Source organism: Manduca sexta, chromosome 21 (assembly GCF_014839805.1).
Source record: "Manduca sexta isolate Smith_Timp_Sample1 chromosome 21, JHU_Msex_v1.0, whole genome shotgun sequence".
NCBI classification, from domain to species: Eukaryota; Metazoa; Arthropoda; class Insecta; order Lepidoptera; family Sphingidae; genus Manduca; species Manduca sexta.
In genome coordinates this window covers 7,897,024-7,918,770 of record NC_051135.1, presented here as the reverse complement: position 1 = coordinate 7,918,770, position 21,747 = coordinate 7,897,024, and the positions used below count along the sequence as shown (strand labels likewise).

At 37.3% G+C, this 21,747-nt stretch overlaps 1 protein-coding gene across 7 annotated transcripts; it reads right to left on the bottom strand.

Annotated features, from left to right (window-relative positions):
- Position 1: 1 nt before the first annotated feature.
- LOC115448111 (fragile X mental retardation syndrome-related protein 1) lies at positions 2-21,172 on the bottom strand. 7 transcript variants are annotated; one of them, XM_037441053.1, is made up of 15 exons: positions 21,028-21,172; positions 20,606-20,658; positions 20,367-20,520; positions 13,855-14,018; positions 9,869-10,036; positions 8,976-9,062; positions 8,432-8,597; positions 7,683-7,841; positions 6,550-6,687; positions 6,189-6,336; positions 5,356-5,434; positions 5,006-5,225; positions 4,036-4,123; positions 2,023-2,097; positions 2-571 (listed from the first exon to the last, which is right to left on the bottom strand). In XM_037441053.1, exons 1-15 carry the CDS (start codon positions 21,076-21,078, stop codon positions 345-347), a joined length of 1,977 nt encoding a protein of 658 aa, XP_037296950.1. In that variant the 5' UTR covers positions 21,079-21,172; the 3' UTR covers positions 2-344. The 7 variants fall into 7 exon arrangements, with proteins under 7 accessions (XP_037296950.1, XP_037296949.1, XP_037296951.1 ...); XM_037441052.1 differs by having other exon boundaries at positions 6,550-6,702; positions 7,698-7,841; XM_037441054.1 differs by having other exon boundaries at positions 7,698-7,841.
- Between the last annotated feature and the right edge of the window lie 575 nt (positions 21,173-21,747).

The following is a 21,747-nucleotide window of genomic DNA, read 5'->3' as shown; positions in this document are numbered from 1 at the left end:
ATTGAAAATATGTACAGAAATGTTTATTTTATAGGAAATCACATAACCACAGAGTACAGGCTACGACACACGTATGTACTGCGCTATGTCCGATCTCCCATAAAGGTACCGAAAGGCCGCGATCGGCGCGTATCGTCCGGGGAGCGACGTACACATCTTTAATTTTTCATATTTATCGAATAATCAGGAATACAAATCACGAATCTCTTACAAAAGCATAATACGAGTAAGTCTAGTCGATGCGCGGACCGCAGTGGCGGCCGCGGGCTCCGGCGCGGGGCCGGGCCGGGTACTGTCGGCGATCCGCCGCGTCGTGTCAGTCCCGCGGCGGGACGGCCCGCGCCTTACGCGGTGCCGTTCAGCACGGGCTCGGCCTTCGGCTTGGCCAGCGGCGAGCGCCGCTTGTTGCCCGAGCGCTTGTCGCGCGGCGCGTCCGCCAGCGCCGCCGCCCCCGCGCCGCCCGCCGCCACCGCCTCCGCCGGCGCCGCGCCCGCCACCCCCGCCGCCGCCCCCGCCGGCGCCGCCGCCGCGCCCGTCCCGCCGCCGCTCACGCCGTTCTTCCACCCGCCTCCTGCAACAGTCCGGGTCGTCACGGGCTCGGCGCGGGGCACGAGGCCGAGGCTGATGATACGGATGATGCGTTATTCGTTAGGATGTGCCGCGCCGGGCCGAGCGGTGTAGTGTTTAATTCATTGGCGGTTTTATGTACAGAACTCTAAAGATAAATCTGAAAATCTTACGTCATGTTGAATACGACTTTAATTTTAGGCATGCAATAAAAATACGAGTCTACGCGGCTACGGCACTCCCACACGTCGGAACCTATTTGTATGACATCGTTCAGATAGCGGTTAGTGGGTAACCCGAAGCTATATTTAGCGAGTGACCGCCGGATTAACTTCGGATCAACGATATTATACAAATAGACCCTTACGCAATGGTATAATGCCATACAATATCGTACAACGCACTAATGTACACAAGAGAGGCAACACTACTATATTCAAAATTATATTAATTAAAACGCCAACCAATGCAAAAATCCGCACACACCCACTACTGAAACCCTGGTGTAACTATGGCTACTTATATGACTACCATTATTTAGTTTACTACAATGTACTAAGAAGTTATACATTTTAGAACAAAATCAATATATCAAACAAAATTGAATTTTTGCATTGTTTAAAAAACAGAAAATGAAATCTACGTAACATGCAAGAAATAAAGACAGTGAGTGTGACCTAACATACTATGATCATTGTGTAAAATAGGTATAAACGATTTGACGAAAATAAATCAAAGTATTTTTACTACAAAGGAAATCGAGAAGCACAGACAATGGTGCATTTAAGTTAGAAATGAAACAGTAATTATCTTTGAATTATTATAAAAAAAGTCTACCTACTAGGATTTCAGCTGTTGAAATAAATATTTCGGATAGAAGAACGTCTAACATCATGTCTAATATATTTTTTATAGATATCAAAATATATCTGTTACATGTTAACAGCAATTAGAAATAAATACTGGTTAATTTCGTACTGTATAAATGAAAATCCTACCTTGACTGGAGAGGTGTGATATGAAAAAAGTGAAATGTTCTATTGAAGCACACTAACATCCCGACTTATGCACAATTGTTTTATTTATTTTTTTTCATTATAAACCTTGTAAGTATACTGGAATCTAAACTCGTGAACTGAAAAATTGATACAAGTATATATAGGTTTGTGTCAAATTTATGAACAAAAACCATAAAATTATGAATTACTCAATTTTGCTCCTCAGGTGTGATTATTATGCTGACATTAAAATCTAATATTTAAAAATTAATTGTTTTAGAACTGCATACAGACAGACCCCGTTTTTTACAACATGTATGAAATTTTAGATATTTTTTTTTCTGTAATTAATTTCTGAATAAGTATTTACTTGGTGACTACCGGGCCGCTGATATAATTTAGACTGGTATAAGTGACTGGGGCCGGTGATGTGAGTGTGGTGTGGCGGCGCGCGTACCTTGCCTCCTGCGGCGGCGGCGGCGGGCGGCGGGCGCGTCGCCGGCGCCGCGGCCCTCCGACGACGACGCCGAGTCTGCACACACGCGACCTCACTGCACTGCCGCCCTCCCCCACACACACCACTCACTACCAGCTAACTGACCCCCCGAGAATAGTCCTTCGCTATTGCTCTCTCCACTCTCATTACACACCTACTACTATTATTATCCATATGAAAAACATGGAAATGTATGTATTATTTTTATTAAAAAAAAATGACAAAAAATCAATATACCAAGAATAAATTGTGTTTGTGTGTAATTGTGAAACCCTGCACCGCGCAACAGAGAAGAGTAGTGTAATAGCTAACAACTATTCAACCCCGCATTAACTAATTTACAAAAAATAAAATTATGTCCCATTTATCCTTCTACAAAACATATAGTTTAACGCAACTACTTTGGCATCTCAATAACTATTAAAGAATGTAACTATTTATAATATAAATCAAATGAGTAATATGTTATATTATTCTGTTTTTGGTGATGAAAATTGCCGAGATGCCAAATTAGTTTAGTTCTACTATATGTACTAATTAAAATGTATACGAGAGTGCAATATATATTAAAAAACCAATATGTTAACATATTATAATAACGCTCATAATGCATATAGATACACTCCATACATAGTTCATAACTACCAACTACATTTTAACTAGCACATTCGGTAATATTTTCAGATTTTCCTTGTTAATAATTTTCGATTCAGTATCGACATTATCTATAAGACGCGATATATGGTCGACCACAATCAACTTTCTTTAAAAATGACAAGAATTATAGTCTAAAATATATTGTTTAACCTATATAGGGGATAAATAAATCACAGCAATAATGCTAGGATAAGCTATCCTATGTGTGATAGGATACTTTCTATGACTATATTAAAAATATTATTAATTCCAGTTAAATAGCTAAAATAAAGTATAATAAAAACCCGCACATAAACTTAGACCTTTTTAATTAAATCTAATGAAAGGATGTTCTGTGACATCACTAACATTGTCGTGTATTCGTGCGAAAGAGATAGCAAGATGCTTGACTGATCATTGCCTCATTGTCAAAAAATTTATTATGTTTTTCTTTCATATGCTAAATCTATTTAATAAATTACAAATTAAAACATAGAAATCCACCCCTTTTATGTTTGAAGACAAAAAAATATGAATGATCGACCATACAACACCACAAAACATTGTTAAACTAAACTCCCAAACCGAAAAACTGACTCAATAATAGATCTCAAGTGTTGCAAATATTTAAAAAAAACAAGTAGATTTTGATACTGTACTACATTATTCGTGTACCTAATAAAGCTTTGATATCAAGAAAGAAAAATCCATGGTATCACAGAATTTCGATGTACCAGGGAAAAATTAATATAAACTGAAAGTACTGCTAGCTTTTATATTTCATCTGGAAACAATTACATGTTGCGCGTCAAACCTCATGCGTGGAGGCTTGAAAGAATAGAATAAGGATCAAACAGAGCAGATTATACACCCTATTTCTTTTTCAGTTAGGTAAAAGAATTTCATCATCATTTTAGCCAGAAATAATCGGTACTTGTAATGAGAATCTTATATTATTGAGCCAATTTGCGGTTCTGCATCTATAGCCAATATGCGGGATTTGCCTTGGCGTATTTATAGAATATTTGCCAAATGACGTATAATATAAGCCAACCTAAGTACCGCTATGAGATCAAAGACTGCTTTAAGGAGAAATATGTACAAACAGGTAGATCATTAATCCACCTGATTAAACAATATACACATGAATCAACTCACTCGATCAAAAGTAAAATTTCCAAGAACATGGCTACAATTGCTGATAAACAACAATTAAATAAGTATCAAAAATTCCCAAAACAAATCGTTCCCAGAATAACATACATATTTCTCGTTAATCGGACACGTAACGTTAAAACCTTGTGTATGGTGTCGGCGCCGCGGCCCGTCAGGTCATACCTCTGTCTGCACTGGATACGTCCTGGCTGTCGAGCACGGAACTTTCGTCGTCAGTTTGCCTTCGTCGGTCCTCACGTCGTCTGCCGGTCTGTGGGCAATTCAAACAACACAATTATAATCACATGACCCGATGTTATAAACACAAAAATCTAAGTGCATGTTGTGACATGTTTCAAATACAAATTATTTAAAATTTTTCTTATTATGGAGTCATGGAAGGAAAACGCTTACAAGCTCGAATGTCGTTCTTTGCATAATACTCAAATTCCTTTTAATCTCTTAAAAATAAAGGTGATACTATTTGTGACAAATTTCTGGGGCCTTATTCTCTATGAGTGTAAAAGCGTAATGCGGCCGTGTTATCTTCGTGAAATTAGCGTAGAATGACATCCTGTATGTCAATTTTATTAGTAACTAGCGGACCCGACAGACTTCGTCCTGTCAAAAAGATTTGTAATATGACAGTTTTTTGTTCCTATCTATTTTATTAGTCACAATGCGATATCACTTTTGTTGAGTTTCAGAACGCGACATTACATTATTATATTCTGTGCTCCAACGCACACTACTTTGATCTTAGGAACACACCTACATTGCTTAGACAACAGTGAACTTTATACAATAGCAATAAAGCTCAAATTGACTCTACGTATTAATTAGAAAACGTTTGTATGGGATAAACAAAAGGACTGCTTTTAGGGTTTTTCCGGCAATTATTTGATATTTTCTCGCCGTAAAAACCATCCTTGAGCTTCGACGAATATTAAAAAAAAAAAGAATTGGCCAAATTGGTCCAGGCGTTCTTGAGTTATGCGCTTACCAACACATTTAGCGATTCATTTTTATATTATAGATAAACGAGTCGAGATGCGTTACGGGGTTATAAACAGCGAAAATAACGTGTGGCGTGAGGAAACGGGGTCCAGGTAATGGGATTTAATGGTGTGCAGGAGTGTGTATAGGTACTGACAGCTGCGGGATGGCGCGCGTCGGGCCTGGGCCGGGCGCCGGGGTGCGCGGGGTGCGCGCGGCCGTTCTCGACGGGCACGCGGCGCTCGGGGCGCTCGGCGCGCTCGGGGCGCTCGCCGCGCTCGGGCCGCTCGCCGCGCTCCGGCCGCTCGGCGCGCTCCCCCCGCTCGGGCCGCTCGCCGCGCTCTCCCCGCTCACCTCGCTCACCTCGCTCGCTCGACCTGCAACATTCATTCATACAAACATTACTAAAACCAATCTATATTTAGAAATTAAATTTCCTATACAACACTGTAAAATTAAAATACAAATAGTGAATAAATATGATAAAATATAATAATAGAGTCAGACCTGTTGGCCCGTGGAGGCCTCGCCCGGGGGCGGAATCCGTCGCGCTCGTCGCCGCGCTCCGGCGTGGGCCGTCCGCCGCCTGCATTGAGAAATACAGCATATTGTATAAACAAAAACGTATATAAATTATCTACCACATTATATACCTGTAAACATTTTAACAGCACAATACCATAGCCAAACTAAGTAGAATCCATCTTAATGCGATGGCATATATCTGCGTTATTAATTGCGTTATTATTGGTTAATTATAATTTTTCTAAATCGTTCATTAATCTTGTAGATAGCAAATATTCAATAAGTTTATTAGTGATTTCCTTTTGATTTCATAGGTGTGAAATAGAGAGCAAATGACGTGCCATTCGAAATTATAAACATAGTCAAGTGTATCAATCATAGGTGTAGACAGGCTCTTGTGATTTCTCAACTGAATTGGATGTAAGAGACTATTAAATAAACAGTTATATTTACGACATACGTAATTCATACTAGCGCTCTCTGATAATTGCTTACCATCAATAAATTATATTGTTGGATTGTGTTCAACACTCACTCTAGTGTGACCATACATATATTTATTACTGTGAAAGTGATAATGTATGGGGAAATGCGTGTTTATTTATGACTAAATGTTGCTCGCTACTTTGCCCGTGTGAATAGTTTTTCCACCTACAAAGGTTCATAAAGCACCAGAGGTTTATAGCGTAACACTTGTACGACACTAGCGCTATATCGGGAACAAATTTCAGACTTCGGGCTGATCGGTGCGGTGTCCCACTCGGTATTCAAACCCGGGGTACAGAGGAGTAGTCACGTGATGCAGGCTAGGTTACCGGGCGGGTAGCGCGGCGGCGGCGGGCGCGGGCGGCGCGCGCGCGCGGGCGGCGGGTGTCGCGGCGCGGGGTAGGCGCCCGCGCCGCCCATCACCACGCGCAGCTGCTGGTCGATCTCCTGCTTCTCCAGCCGCAGCTGCTCCACCTCCTGCCGACCCACACCAATTATAACAAATATAACTCGGGTTTTGGACATTATCCACTTACGACAGTTTTCAACAAAAGATCCAATAATAACTATGACCACTTAAAGGTATGACAAAAAGCCATTATTCTAATAGGTCCACTTCCGCATGGATATAAAAAAGCATGATAATTATTGAAACTGTCAAAGCTATAAAATAACGATGTCAAACCATACCTTGAGGTGTGCGATGTGATACTCGACGAGCACCTTGGCGTTGGCGATGTTCTCGCGCGTGCCGACGAACACGAAGGGCACGAGCCCCTCCTCGCGCGGCGCCGACGGCTGCGGGTCGTTGTCGCCCTCCACCTTCACCTGCAACACAGAGAACTACCACTTAACATCAACACACTGTCACACCACACGCTGCGCGGACATCGACCATCATACTACTCTACCATTTATATAATTAACTTTAGAAAATTGTCACCTGGGCCAACACAGGCCATTTTTACCAATAAGAAGAAAACGCACTGGGTTCAGTGCGAGTTGGTATACTATACATACCTTAAGATATCTTATATAGACCTCTCGATTATGCAAATTTTAAGAATTATTCAAATTCCCAATATAATTGTCTTACCTGAGTGTAGTCAACACTACGCACGCACACATACACACACGCGTGTGTTGCGCGACGCACACAAGGCCGCAGCTCGGGGCGTTGCGGAATCTTTTATCATTTAATCAAAGCCTTTTCATGAGTTACATAATATTACGCAAAAATGTAGTAATGGGAGTTTGCGAAGCGACTTTTTTTTTAATTTTCACAATATAATTTTTTCATTAGTAAAGCCTGCTATTCATCAAAATCGAGTATCATGAATACTAGAAATGGGCAATTTAGCAGATGTTTCCACTACAGTATAGATGTTGGCTTGCCAAAAATGAAACTAAGCAGTATTGTATACTTGTAAAATAATGTATTGTGTTGAAAATTTTAATTGTAATGATATGTATGTAATAATTACAATGGACCTTTAATAAAGCAAGAAATCAAACAAACTAAGCAATAGGTAATTAAAATAACTAATTCTGAACCCCTTTTATCGACTTTGAAGAAACCAGGCTTTATTAATTCAATTTTTATTAATTTAACAATCAATTAAGTCACTAATGCTTACCAATCATTCGCAGTTAGTTACACACAATAATCGTCCGAGACCAACACAACACATCACGCTTAGCTGAGCAAAGGTCTCGCAAGCCACGAGAGGACCCTCGACAGTTAGCAATGAGTGAGTTAGCTTCGATCCAGTATAAAACCAATATAAAGCTATTAGAAAAAATAATTAAGCTACAAACATAACTGGAACGTGACTAACACGAACGACGCCGCTCTTGTCGACGATCTCCTGTATGACCTTGCCGCTTCTGCCGATGACCTTGCCGACGAGGTCGCGCGGCACCTTCACCGACTCCTCCGCGTACTCCAGCAGCGACCGGGCCCGCCGGACTGCTTCCGTTGACTGGAAACGCACACAATTGTAAATTGTTGATGTATTTTCTCCTACACGGGTACTTTTATTGATGGCGTGATACTAAAAAGAGGTATACATTTTAAACATGGTCAAAACTTTATACCACGTTTATACTTTATATTGCCATTGACATGCTGATCATGACACCCACTCTTCTGTTACAATCCGTAGATTTATCATTTAGGTGCCCATGTTTTTGTAAAGGTTAGGATTAATTCTAAATATACGTAAAGTATAGCAGTGTCGGAAGCATAAGTTATTCTTGAAAATGATGAATCATTTTCAACTATAGTTTCTGACACTTCCTACTAATGTTAGCACCAAGTTTGTCGGACAGTGAGTCGGCTGTCCGTACAAACGGAACGTCAAATTATACTTACAATTTGGCGTCCATAGTATGTGCTATGCAATTTAAAAAAATAAAATAACTAAACTGGTATGACGCTGTACATGCAACTACTCATTCATAATCTGTTTTTATAAGGTAATGGGTAATATACCAGCCGGATCGAGACGTTCATACTGAAGATAAATTTAGTAAGCCATCGTACAAAGTAAGCAATATGGTTTTGAGGTACCTCTCCGCAGATCTTGAAGGTGCAGGAGCCCTCCTCGAGTTCGATGTTGGTGACGCCGGGCACCTTGCGTGCCTGCTGTATGTTGGCGCCGTGGGTGCCGATGGCGAGCCCCATGAGGTCGTCCGGCACCTTGAACTCCTCCGTGTACCTGCCCAACACACCATCCCTATACACTTTTGTGGTGCCTTCTATTCTACGCGCTTCACGTTCTATGGCCACGTCTAATATCCGGTACGAAACAGGACATCGTCGTGTGTTCTAACCAGATATCGATAACTATTATGAGTAAATATTTCTCTTATGTTTCCCGATCATTGCTGAACAAATTGGTATCATTGCTGAGCAAAATAACATTTAAGTGAAATTCAAAATTATAACATGTATTTTTTTAAATATCTAAACCTTTATTAAACTAAGGTCTCATAACATTACAACCAAATACTGTTGAACTATAATAAAATAAACATATTATGTAAAAAAGGAACATGAAACAGTAATGATAATTGAAAATAAACTCAATCAATGTCATAAGAAAGTTACTCACCCTCCTTGATTATGTATTTTCGTGGACTCCAGTTGTCTAGCTGCCTCCTCAGTCTTTTTGAGCAGCGTCAATTTCTGACTTAAGTTCCTGAAAACGTAAAAGGTATTAACTATGCAACCAAAATGGAAAATATTTTTTTTATGATTGATTAATAAAGATTCCAACAATGGAATTTACACTATTCAAGTAAATGTTATGTGCCAAAAACATAAACGTAATATAGGTAGTATTCAATGGATTCAATTTAATTAGGACCATAAGAAATACCATAATAAGAAAAATAAATCATTGTCCTCTTAGGAGAGATTTTTTTACAAGAATGTCGGAAGCTTACTACTACCATCTTAGTCGAAATCTCAAAACCAATGGCCCTGTAGCTTCCTAGTCATATTAGCACTGTTTGTTAGTCCGTGAGTCGGCAGACCTGGCAAATGGAACCTCAAACAATGATTTTCGTTTGACGTCCTTTGTATGTGCTATATTGATTATTATTAGTAGTGATTATAAGATGAAAATACCGTTAAAGCCTAGTTCGAACAGTCACAAATTAGGTTCAGTATTATACATTTAAAACTTTTGCTGCGGCGCCAAAACAACGAAGTATTCATCTGTGGGGCGACTACGTGCGGGTTGTGTTGTCCCCCACTAAAGTTTGGCTCACACTAGAATTTTCAGGGGTGCTACGCCAGTATGCCTAAGATCATTTTATAGCAATTAATCGAAAATAGATTGAGCTTATACCGTTTTTGTGACGTATATGGATACGTATGCTGCTCAAGTGGTATTGCGACCGATTTTTACCATTAATCCAACACGCTATACAAGAGACTGTTAGCTATTTCATTTTACGAATCGATTAGTTTGGTGGATAATGCAGTAGTGTAGTGCGGTACCTAAAGTGCATCTCGTGCAGCATCTCCGCGCGCTTGCTGGAGGAGTCGCAGCGCGAGATGACGGCGAGCACGGCGCGGTCGGGCACGTACCACACCACGGCCGCGCCGATCGCCTTCTGGAACTCCTTGTGCGCGTTCTCCACCTTCGCGCTGTGGATGTCGTGCAGGCTGCAACAACACAACGCCTTGTACTACCGGTACACACGTACCACCTCCGCGTCTATATACACTGCCAATCAGGATTTCAAAGTGTTACTGTGTTCCGGTAAACACAATGTATCGTAAACATACCATCACACCTTTTCTGTTTAGTTATAGGTGGGCATGTATCGCATCCACGTTTTAGCAGCTATGGGAGATCCGATATAAAATAGAGCCATGGGTGATCTTAGACTGGCGAAAATGACTATCGCCCAGAAACTCATGTGTACAAGGGACACAAAGAAAAAACATTACCCACCTTTGGCAATCGGGTAAAAAGCCTCGCAAAGATCTGTCACTCACGGCCTCGCATTAGTTAAGGTCACCTGCAGACGACCAATATAATACTAACTAAACTAAATCATACTGTTTTTTTACGAACCTGAATCTTCCGTATGCTCAAAAAGGTAAAAAAAAGAATAATAACATAAAAAAGATATCTAAAAAATTCTGTATCACGTAGTTTGAATATAAAAATTGCACAGAAACGTAGACTTTGCAAACAAAACTCCACGTGTTTTACACAAAAGTGACAATAGCCCGAAAACATTGTCGTTAAAAACCGGGCCAACTCATTAAACACATTTTAAAAGTGCGCCTCGTTGGTTTAGTGGCAGCTCCATACGCTACGAAACCAACGTGACGCCGGGTTCGATACGTAGATTGAGGATATTAATGTCTAAAGTCTAAACTATTTATTTTTTCAACTTATTCATAAGAAATTTAACCAGAAAAATGGATAATCAGCTTTTTTTTATTTAAAAAGTATGTTTTATTACTAATCCCAGTTCTGATTTGTGCGTCCTTTCGATTGATGGTTAGCTGGTCTCAACATTTTATGGACGGTTGACAAAACTATTTATGTTTAAAGAAATTTATATTTCTAAACAAATTTGCCTACCCGAACATAATAAGATTGTAATTTAAAACAGCCACGCCCTTCATTCGCGTTCACAGTCAATTTTGTAGACTTAAAAACAAAGAAATTATTCACCTAAAACTACATTCAACGGACGTTTTATTCTTTAAATTTACTAAGCATGGACAGCCAAAGCCTCGAATGATCATCAGTTTTACGTCTAATGCGGACGGTATTTATACACATCAACACGCATTTGTACGTAAAGACATATCCGAGTGCAATGCGAGCACCCGTTTGAAACGCATCGACAGCTCGTTCACAAAACGTGTAGAACCCCTTACGAGAAACACACTCGTCTAGTAACCGGTGATGCCTGGTTCACTCGTAATTTCATTACGGTGAGTACACACAGTTCCAATATGCTGAGGATAAACATGTGCATACATTTGCATACATTAGGTCCGCATTGTGTTCGTCTAACCAAACCATTATGCAATTAAACTCGCTAATTACTGCCGGAGCTGACATCACAATTTACCACGAACTGGCAAAGTTAATAAACGATATCGATCGATATTTTCAGATCGATCCCGAGGATATACCTATCATAAACTATATTATATATAAATAAATGTGTGTATGTATGTTCCCTATGATGTAGACTCTAGACTATGATGTAGTATGTAGACTCCAACGGCTGGAGCTATTTTAATGATTTTTTAGGCAGCCTTCAGATTAGCGCAGCGGGTGATCCTGTGGAATTTGATAGCAGTCCGACTAAGAGAAGTCATCTGGCTATAGATAATTTTCCATGCAATGTGTATTCCATGCACCAGATAGTAGACAACATGTTTCTTTCTTCTTTTCTACCCGTGCTAAACAGGGGCAGGTCGAAAGTATTATATGAGCATAATCAAACAATCCTCCTTGGTCCTTTTCCGCGATCAAGGCGTCGATCAGAAAGTTTGCTAATTATTAATCAAATTAAAATATCATTGAAATACGGCGCTATAGACCTCAATTTCAGCATCATCCTCCTGCTTATATCCCACTTGAATTTGAAATCCCCGCAATACATTTCTTGTACGCATGTTGCACTATAAATTTGGCTTAGATTACGACCTGTCGCCTGACCAAATCAGGAAGTTTATACATATAAGCTGCAACTAACCGAATGATACGTTTAAAATATTTTCAAAGTTACAAACGAAATAACCTGAAACAACTGTGATCCGTATTTGCACTAGTTTCATCTCTAACCTATCTTCCTTCCAAATCTAACTTATGATTTCAATATTTTTATTTGGCGTCAGTTGCCAAAAAATTATTAGATATCGAAAAGAAATCGAGTCATTAAAAATACATATTCGATATAATAGCTGTCGGCACATTGATGTGAATATGTATTACCTGATAGATGGTTCTCTCGAGGACACGCAATCTTACTCCAGCTAGCTAATTCAGACTAAAAATACTATATCAACTATCTAATATCTGTTTTGCCACGAAGGTTCTAATTTCCCTAAATAAATTTCTACGCGCTAGTTGCTCCTCTGCCTACCCTTTCCAGGCTAAAAGGCATGAGTGAGTATAAATTTATTACATACAGAAAAAGAACTAACAATTTGCATAAAGATTTTTCCTAATAGTGTTGAATTGCTGTAAGGATCCATAGTCTAACACGTAACAAAGAATCGTGCACAATATAATGTTCGACCGGACGTTCAGACAAACACACCCCCATCCTCGGTTAATTAATTAAAACTAATTGAACACACCCCACGCAATTGGCCCGTATTGATTTTATATTGTAAGCAAACATGTAATAGATAAAAGCAAACTAAACGCTCAAGTAGGAGCGTTCATAAAGAATTATATTCGATTTATCTGGTAGGGTCTGCAATGGAAAGTAGTTTAGTGCTAACAGGCAGTCAGGACAAATAGGTAGGCAGGCCGGCATAATTATACTGACCATCGTGATTATAATAATCATAGTTTGTAGTCGTTTTAAACATTACCGTACTTTAAATAGGTTTATGTAAAATTCCTTTCCCACTAAATAAAAAGGTATTTGACAAGAAATGAACTACGCATTTTCAACTCCTCTCATCTTCCTATCTGATTAATTTCGTTGCGGGATACAGACAGATTCGTGTTCTCTGAGACTCGTCGAGCTTCACCGCCCGGTGTCATAATGCGTGCCTCCGCTGATCCTAGCTTACAGGAGTCGTAGTGGCGGATGTGAGAGCGGAGTCTTATAAGAACTGGACATGTCTCTCGATAATATTCACTCATAATAAATAACTACAAATACTTAGGTGCGTTGAATCCACAACTACCTACTTGGCAGTCCGCTCCACTTACCTGTGATATCGTTGCTATGTTTACTCTATACGTTTTGATAAAAAACACACATTTCGTTCGACATTAAAAACATTACCGTGGCGCGTGTTCGGTAATCTACCGCGTTTTATATAAACAAACATACAATACATATTGGCGGTAGGTCTCTCGTAAACCAAAGCCTGGCCGGGTAGCTACCACAACAATGTTTATTTCTGGTACCACATTGTCCAAGCATTGTTTTAATTGTAGCCCATGTTATCGGGCATCATGAGACTTAGCATCTATCGCTTACGGCTCAGCCACAAGTGGGCTCAGCGGCCTCCGACGCCACTTCCGCCCTGGTCGGTGGGGGGTGGTGGGTCCCGTGCCCTACGTCGCCCATGTCGCTGGACGGGCGCCGCTGAGTTACGGCTCTGGCGCCACACTTGCCCACAGATCAGTAGTGGCGCGAAGATGGCGGCTCGGCCCTTTGGGTGACGAACGCAGTACAATATTGTAACTGTTTACGTGGCGGTGTCGCTTACCACCAGGCGAGCGTCCGCTCGTCTCTTCGGTTTATGTAAAAATATCAACTCACTAGTCCTTGAGATAGTCAGGTACGTTGATCTCGAACTTGTGGAAGGTGTTCTTGTCGATGGGGGTCTTGGGCACCTTGACCCGGAGCCGGTCCTTTGGCACTATCTCCGTGTAGCAGTTGTCCCACTCCAGGTACTCGATCACGAGGAAGTCGCCCCTCATCATCTGTGGCGGCAAACAGAAACACCTTCAACATAATGACGTTTCACTATATCTATACACACCTTTACTTTGTGCATTTTTATTGAGGTTTTTTTTAATACATAACTAAAATTATTGTTTCCAAAACGTGACATTGATAGTTATAATATCACATAATAATCTAAGTGTACTAAAAGATGATTTCATAAAGGACAATGAATATTATTTTATTTGTAACATTTTTAAGAACAAACAAATACTATATTACGCTTATAATTTAATTAATTTTAATTAAGTACTCTTCTTTCCTACGCGTTTATTTCCGCCATCGACCCGCAGTCTAATTCCAAACTATTTCTATTATCTACAGCTTTTGTGCAACCAACTTCCAGCGCCTCAGTCCTATCACCGTTCATGATATTCGTAAGAATGCTACCACAGAAGCAAATTTCAAGACAAATAACCTCTTAATGAATTTGCGCTTTACCAGAACCCTATTTATCATAACAGGTTCATTACTTCCCAGTATCGTTCTATATCGTAACCTATCAAAATATGAGACAGTAATTGGAGTTGGCGCCTTATACCGATGACGTCATAATGTGCAACCATTCTAACTAGAATTTCTAATTCGCACAATAACGACAAACACATTCATTTTATAAGGATATAGTTGGGTTTATTTTAGCTGCGCTTAGTTTCCACACGTTGATCTTCTGGATTAGTTCAAGTTATACAGCCTGTGAAAGGAGGATCAAGAATAATGGCTACAATGGCTCTTTAGTCGGCCCTATTAATAAAATAGTTCGCAGTTTCCAAAAAGGGAGAATTTAAGCCAAAAGTTCTAAGTTGAGACTTTGATGGTTCCTGGAGTAACAATCAATAGAACAGAATACAATAATAAATATTGAAACATAATAACACGCAGATTATATTCTCGAGAACAACTAGATATTATCCACATCTTCAGGGTAATAAAACAATCTTATCCTCATCATTTAGACTTTATTGACTCCCCCTCTAAAAATAATAAGAGACCTATAATACTATATTACATGGTCTCCTTAATTTTTTTCATTATTTTTAGTTTTAAATTAATCTTTTGTCAATCTGACAAAAACTACAGATGCAATAGAGATGTAGATATGGAGGTATGCACCGTCTAGTCTAAGCTGCAAAGGGTGTCACAAACCTATTCCAAAACAATATAGGCTTAAATCTAATAAAAGTTCAAAATATTAAACATAGAGGATGGCAGCATTTCAAGTCGTCTACATTACAATAATAGAAAGCAATGAATAATTCTCAGTAGTAACATTTTCTGAAGACAGACAGGAATAACCAACTTGTCGAAATCCGATGAGCCTTATACTTGTGATTAGTCTTAGAATCTTCACCACTTCGAATTTTGCACGCTAGAGTTGATATTTACCCGCAACATTTTTCTTCACTGAGATCCCAAGTAACATTTTTAAGTAAAATAATATTTTTTATTTTTAAATAATGGATTGAAATATCATTTAAACAAAATCTTAATCAAGTTATCTCTTGTAATATTCTCGTTACAAATGAACTGATAAAAAGGGGCGTGGCCCAATATATTGCACTTAATTGAGTACATCTATTGTGTTATTAATTTAAGTTTTTTTTTTTTTTTGACGCCTGGCCCGCTTTGACATTATTAGCTTTCGTTATAATTTCATGTTTTCTGATGTAGTCACAATCGTCATACACAGCAGTGTCAAATAAGAACTGAAAATAGTTTTGTATAGCGACATTTTGCAATTTGTTGTGAATTTCTAACATAACATTTTCTGAACTGCCTTGCCATGGCCCAAATGTATTAAAAACCCCTAATTCAAAATAATTCTGTCGTTAGGCTCATTTGATACATTTTGCAAGACATTTAAAGTGTTTTCTGGATAGAAAACTGGACTATGACAATAATTTAGTCTTACAAATTATTTACCTATAGATTTTTTTTCATTTACATACATTACATAATATTACCAATGACCATTTTGAATCAATGATTAACCAGTATATGTAGTATTTGATACTTAATTACATAATTTGAAGAAAATAAGAAAAATATAGCTAGTTAAAGCTAGATTAATACTGTTCGTACAATATATCAACACACAAAATACAACATCTAAAACAGTTATAATAACACCTATAACTCCATTAGCGGCTCAATCCGACGTAAATTTCACACGTTGCATGACAAAGTACAAACATTGTCGCGAAGTGCTAAATACTCGACGCGGAATGTGGTATGGGCAATATCGACCATTAACATCAATTATAACCGATCAGTGCAGTGGATTTACAAAAAAATGTTACATTGTATGACTAGACGGTTATGGATGGAGCAACTAAATCTATTTATATAAAAATGAATCCCTATTTCCCTTGGTCACGCCATCACGCGTGAACGGCTGGACCGATTTCACTATTTTATTGTTGTTGTATTTGTTATTGTCAGAAGAAGGATCTTATGAAAAAAAAATAAGGAAGTTGAGCGGAACGTTAGAAAATTTAAGAAAAGTTAATTTCAGCGATTGACAGAATGCGCGCTGCAAATTCATAGTTGACAGGACGTCTGTCGGGTCAACTAGTACAATATATTTGTATGGTGAGATTAGCGAGTCATTCTGTTGATAAGCGCCAGCACTGTCCGTAAACGGTAAAGCCGCCCGGAAACTGTAAATCATAAAGTACCGCATGACACTGCACTGCGTCTACACACCGACACGGGATGCAGTATCATGGCCGGTTACAGGACTCATTTACTCAAGCTCGACGAGGCGAGCGGCATGCTCGTCTCGTCATGCAACTGTAAAAAAAACAGCAGTAACGCAAATGGTTAAACTGCGATTTTCAATTTTGCCATTCAAGGTTAAGGGACCACTACGACCACATCGCGTCGGCCATGAAATGTTACTCAGAGCTCACACCTATCGTTTTATACTTGATTGTCCACTACAGTGATCCCAAAATCAGTGTACCAAGATCTAAAATGGACCGACCGGAATAGTTTTTTTGACACGTTTACAAATGACTTATTTTGATAGGTTTATTCTTGAGTTTGGATCGAGGATTAATATTGGGATCGTTTATTGTGATCTACCGTAACATAAAACACATAAGTTAATCGAAATCTTAAAACTAGTCCCATTCAGATAGCGATGCAGAATCCGGGAGCTCGAACTGCAGACAACTATTTCTACAGCGTTTCCTGTACATTACATAAATGCATCATTTGCATCAACAGCCGATAGCCTTTCAGTCAGTCAGAAAACTTTGCACTGCCATGTATGGCATTAAGAACTACTGAAACTAAGTGGGTTAGGACACTTTAGATGAGACCCACAATTAACACGTCATCGTCATGCAGACACTAGAATTAAAAAGATCTAATTAAATTTTTGCATTTTGATGATTAATAAAATTAGTTAAGATATAATTACAGCCTAAATGTAAAAAGATATATTCCTATCAAACTTTTTTTTGCGATGAATATCCGAATACTTATTCGGTTTTTCATAAAACAGTTTTTTTATATTCCCCTATAATTTAAAACGAGTTTTTCACTTGCTTCTGAACTTGCGACCACTGATTACGTTGAAGGCTTATCATCTACTGCGCCACTAACAGCATATCTTACACATTACAAAAATAATACAAATAAACACACGTACGCAGCATAAACAAAGAAAATGTGTAATGATTTCTTATGTTTACGCAAATGTTAGACATTAAAATTAAACTATTTTGCAGATTTTACCGCATTTTTTTTTTATTTTGTTATCTCCCAACGTGTCGAAGACTGCAGCCTTCATGGTAAGCCCCATGGAAAATAGTTTAATTTTAAAGTAAATATGCATTACAACTTGAAACAATTGATTGAATAGTGCAAGTCGCTCCCGTCTGCGTTAGGTAACTGTAACAGGAGCAAAACAGTCCAGTAAATTAACTTTAATGTCCACAATTCCATTTAGATTCGGACTAAACTTAAAAAGTCATTTACTGTATAAGCTTTTTTTTAAAACAATTTGCAACTGATTGCAATCATATCTGTTACCCAATTGTATAGTTTCAACATTCCTGAATGATAATGTTTTTGAGGTATGATTCATAAAATTAAGAGATAATAATTGGTGCCTCTAGCATTGAGTTATAATGTACCATCTGTACATTACCTCTAGAGCAAAAAGAGCTTATTTGTTTAATTAATGAATATGAAACTGTTGAGGATTTATTTATTAGTAGAATTATTTATTGCTAGCTATGGGGTTTTTAAAGACAATGACGAAAGCTTAGTAAAATTTTGAATATTAATAACACTCCTCATTCTTGAGTTAATTGTTGATTAAACTATTTTACCCTTGCAGCAATTCCAATCATTTTAATATGGTAATTAATTAGTACATGTAAGGTGTAATGTAATGTTTACAAACAATATACTTCAGTAATATTATTGAAGATATTGATAGAAATATATTATAATATGAGTGTATATGAGTTTGAAATTTCCTATGACATTTTTTTTACTAATCAAAGAATAAAAAACACACTAGAAATTCAAGCACACACCATGAATAAAAAAATACAAACTAAGTGAGACTACACAATGAACCAACTGTTACACAAGTTTTTTGTTACACTGATATGAGAAAATGTAACTATGGGGGATATCCCTTATATTTAGCAATACATTGACAGTTTAATTTTCTCCACCTGCCCTACACCTTAAAATCTCACAAATATTGAACATAAAAATATATAAATATAAGAAAAAAAAAATGTTATTCCAAACAAATGATGACTTTTTTTAAGCAAGAACTAATTACATATTTACATTTATAGACAGGTGGCAGCAAAATAGATTGTAACTTATCCATTAACAACAAAAAAGGCTTACATAATATATTTGTATTTATATATAATATCAACAACCAACAATATGTAACCAAACATAGAAAAATATTGCTGCTAGTATTTATAAATAAGATTGGTAATATTACTTTCACTCTACTAAAGTGAGAATTTGTAGTTTATGTTTATTTACAATGAAGCAAAATAACACTCAAATATCTAATATCTACTCTGTTTGAATAATCTATTAATTATTTTACAATGGATATAACATGTGAATAATTGTAATATGCCAGTTTTAAGTGTTGATTATTTGTTAACAGAAACATTGTTCGCATAATTTCTAAACAATTCTCTATCTATAAAAAACAACACATTTCTAATTAGACATATTATTTTGGCTCATAATAAGGGTTAAATTGTATTTTTACTATAACTTTATTTTGTATAAGTGCTAATTATTTTCATCTATTGTATGGACAAGATTTGTGGTTGAAATCAGAACACATTAAATATCATATTATACTAATAAAAAATATGGTAATTTCAATAAATATGATTTTGTGACACTTGTATGTATTACATAAAAATATTCTGTTTTATGTAACCAATCCCAAAACAATAGGTACTTGGATAATATATAAAACTTCTCTTTCCAAAAAGCTTACATTTACAACTCTTGTATTTTGATCAGTGATTTACCTAATCTGTGTTTTGTGAACCAAAGTACTGATCAAGTCAAACTGACAAAATGGTGATCAGTTTGAATACTGGAAGTGTTTTATTAATAATGAAATGAAATTAATTTCTCCGATTAAACCTGTAATTCTTTGCTAATCAAAAACATAAAATCATGTTTAAATCACCAAATGGTGAGAAATGCTTAAAATGCTTTATGAAGCCTATTTTATATTATTACATTTTTATATATAGAAATGACATAAAACTAAGTATTATTATACTTATAGATAACATAAATAGTTCTGTAAATATATTCATACCATATCCTTGTGAGATCTATTAGCATAAGATAATGTAAACTTTATACCTACAATCCAGCAACACTAAAACAAGTTATTGGCAGAGAAATGTGCTGTCTCTCCTAGATATACATCAGTGATAAAAAAAAAACATAAATCATAATACCAGATCATAAACCACCCATTCCAAAATTAAAAGTGGTTATCATAAAATTTGAGTGTCACCCACCAGTGCAACAGAATTTATGCTCAACAACATTGAAATAAAACCCAGTGTTTGTATCAAATGTTAGTGTGTGAATAACAAAGATGTGCCCTGTTACATACCAACAGCAGCTTTATGCTAAGTGGCAGCTGTTTTCATCAATAACATGGAGGGGACCAATACAGGTTTGCAATTCTTAAACTCATACTTAGACATGCAAGAGGCCAACTCGTTTTCAATGAGGGTAGTTTGAAAAAAAAATCTATAATAAAATCGTTAGTCATGTGATATGTTGTAATTCAATACCTTGATATTGGCAGTCCACCAGCCGCATGCCTCCTTCTCGTTGGACCTCGCGTATACTTCCACTTCTTGGTTCTCCACGAACTCTGTGTGTTTACCGGTGTCTTTAGGTGGTAAGAACACTTGCGAGAAAGGGAACTTGGACTCCGGCTGCCAGCTACAAAAGGTACCACCGACACGGTAAATAAACCTTGACTTTGTAGCACATACCAAAAAAAAACCAATTCAAAAATTAAACTCACTCATTTTCAAAGGCTACTAGAACCTCGTTGTCGAGCACGTCGGTGACAATGGCCTAAAAATAAAGAAATTTAGTATATACAGACCATACATCAACTTGGTAATGCGCTAGAAATAAGTTATCTAGGTCATATACGTAAAAATGCGCAAATGTAAAAACGCCGCGCGCGACACCCCAATTTCTAAAGTCCGCAATCGCGGCTAAAAATACAAAAACCAACACAATTATTACAACACATGGAATATCACGCCCTGTCAGACGGACATGGCGTCCATTCCAGTCGTGATGATCTTCCCGGAAAAATATTTTTGTAAGTATGAGACAAAACTCGTTCCTGATGATTGGAATTCAATCATTAAGTGTTACACTAGACAATTTAACGTGCATTGATTGAAATTTTAGCGTACTTCACGATTTACAAACCTTATAATAAGCACCATTATCACCGTACACCTCGACCGACAAATCCTCCATTTTGGTTTGAAAGCGTATTTGGCGTTTTCGGAGCGAGAACGAATGCTCGTAGCGGTTGACTGACCAATCATTTGTGAGAATTTAAGCGCATAGACAAACAGCGATTTATTTTTAAAAAGTACCGCATTTGACTGTAAAAGTGAGTCATCGACATTTTGAATTTGGAATACCCTAAATAACTACAATGGTTAAAATTTTCTTATTATTTAATTTATTTCGTAGTAAAAATATATTACAGAGTTTGTTTTAAAACAATGATCAATTTAGTGTCAGCGACTAACAGAAAATCAATTGACAGTTTATTTTTCAAGTTGCCATGTCACCCTTTTAGTTATCTCAATGAATCCAATAAAAGACATAATGAAAGGAGAGCATTATTTCCTATATAATACAGTCTTTGGCAGTATATTTATAATAATATTTCAATAAGTGCATGAGATTATTGATAAATTTGTTATAAATCTGCTGACAATAAAATTCGATTCATAACCATGGATACTTGTTCTACATTGCCATTTTTTAATTCAATTTTTTAACTTGAAAAAGATAAAATTTATATTGAATACAGTATTTCTTAATGGAGCTTGTTTTTAATCTACTCTAAATTTAACTTAATTGTATCTTGTAATACATATTGTAATTGTAATAATCACTGACATTACAGTAGAT

Bases quoted from the DNA above. Each gene is read 5' to 3' on its own strand.
- LOC115448111 (XM_037441053.1), bottom strand. From the start codon at position 21,078: ATGGAGGATTTGTCGGTCGAGGTGTACGGTGATAATGGTGCTTATTAT. The intron at 10,037-13,854 runs GTGAGTTGATAT...GTGTTGTTGCAG, and splicing joins CCTGACTATCTCAAGGACTA to CCTGCACGACATCCACAGCG. The intron at 8,598-8,975 runs GTGAGTAACTTT...AAAAGTGTATAG, and splicing joins AAAATACATAATCAAGGAGG to GGATGGTGTGTTGGGCAGGT.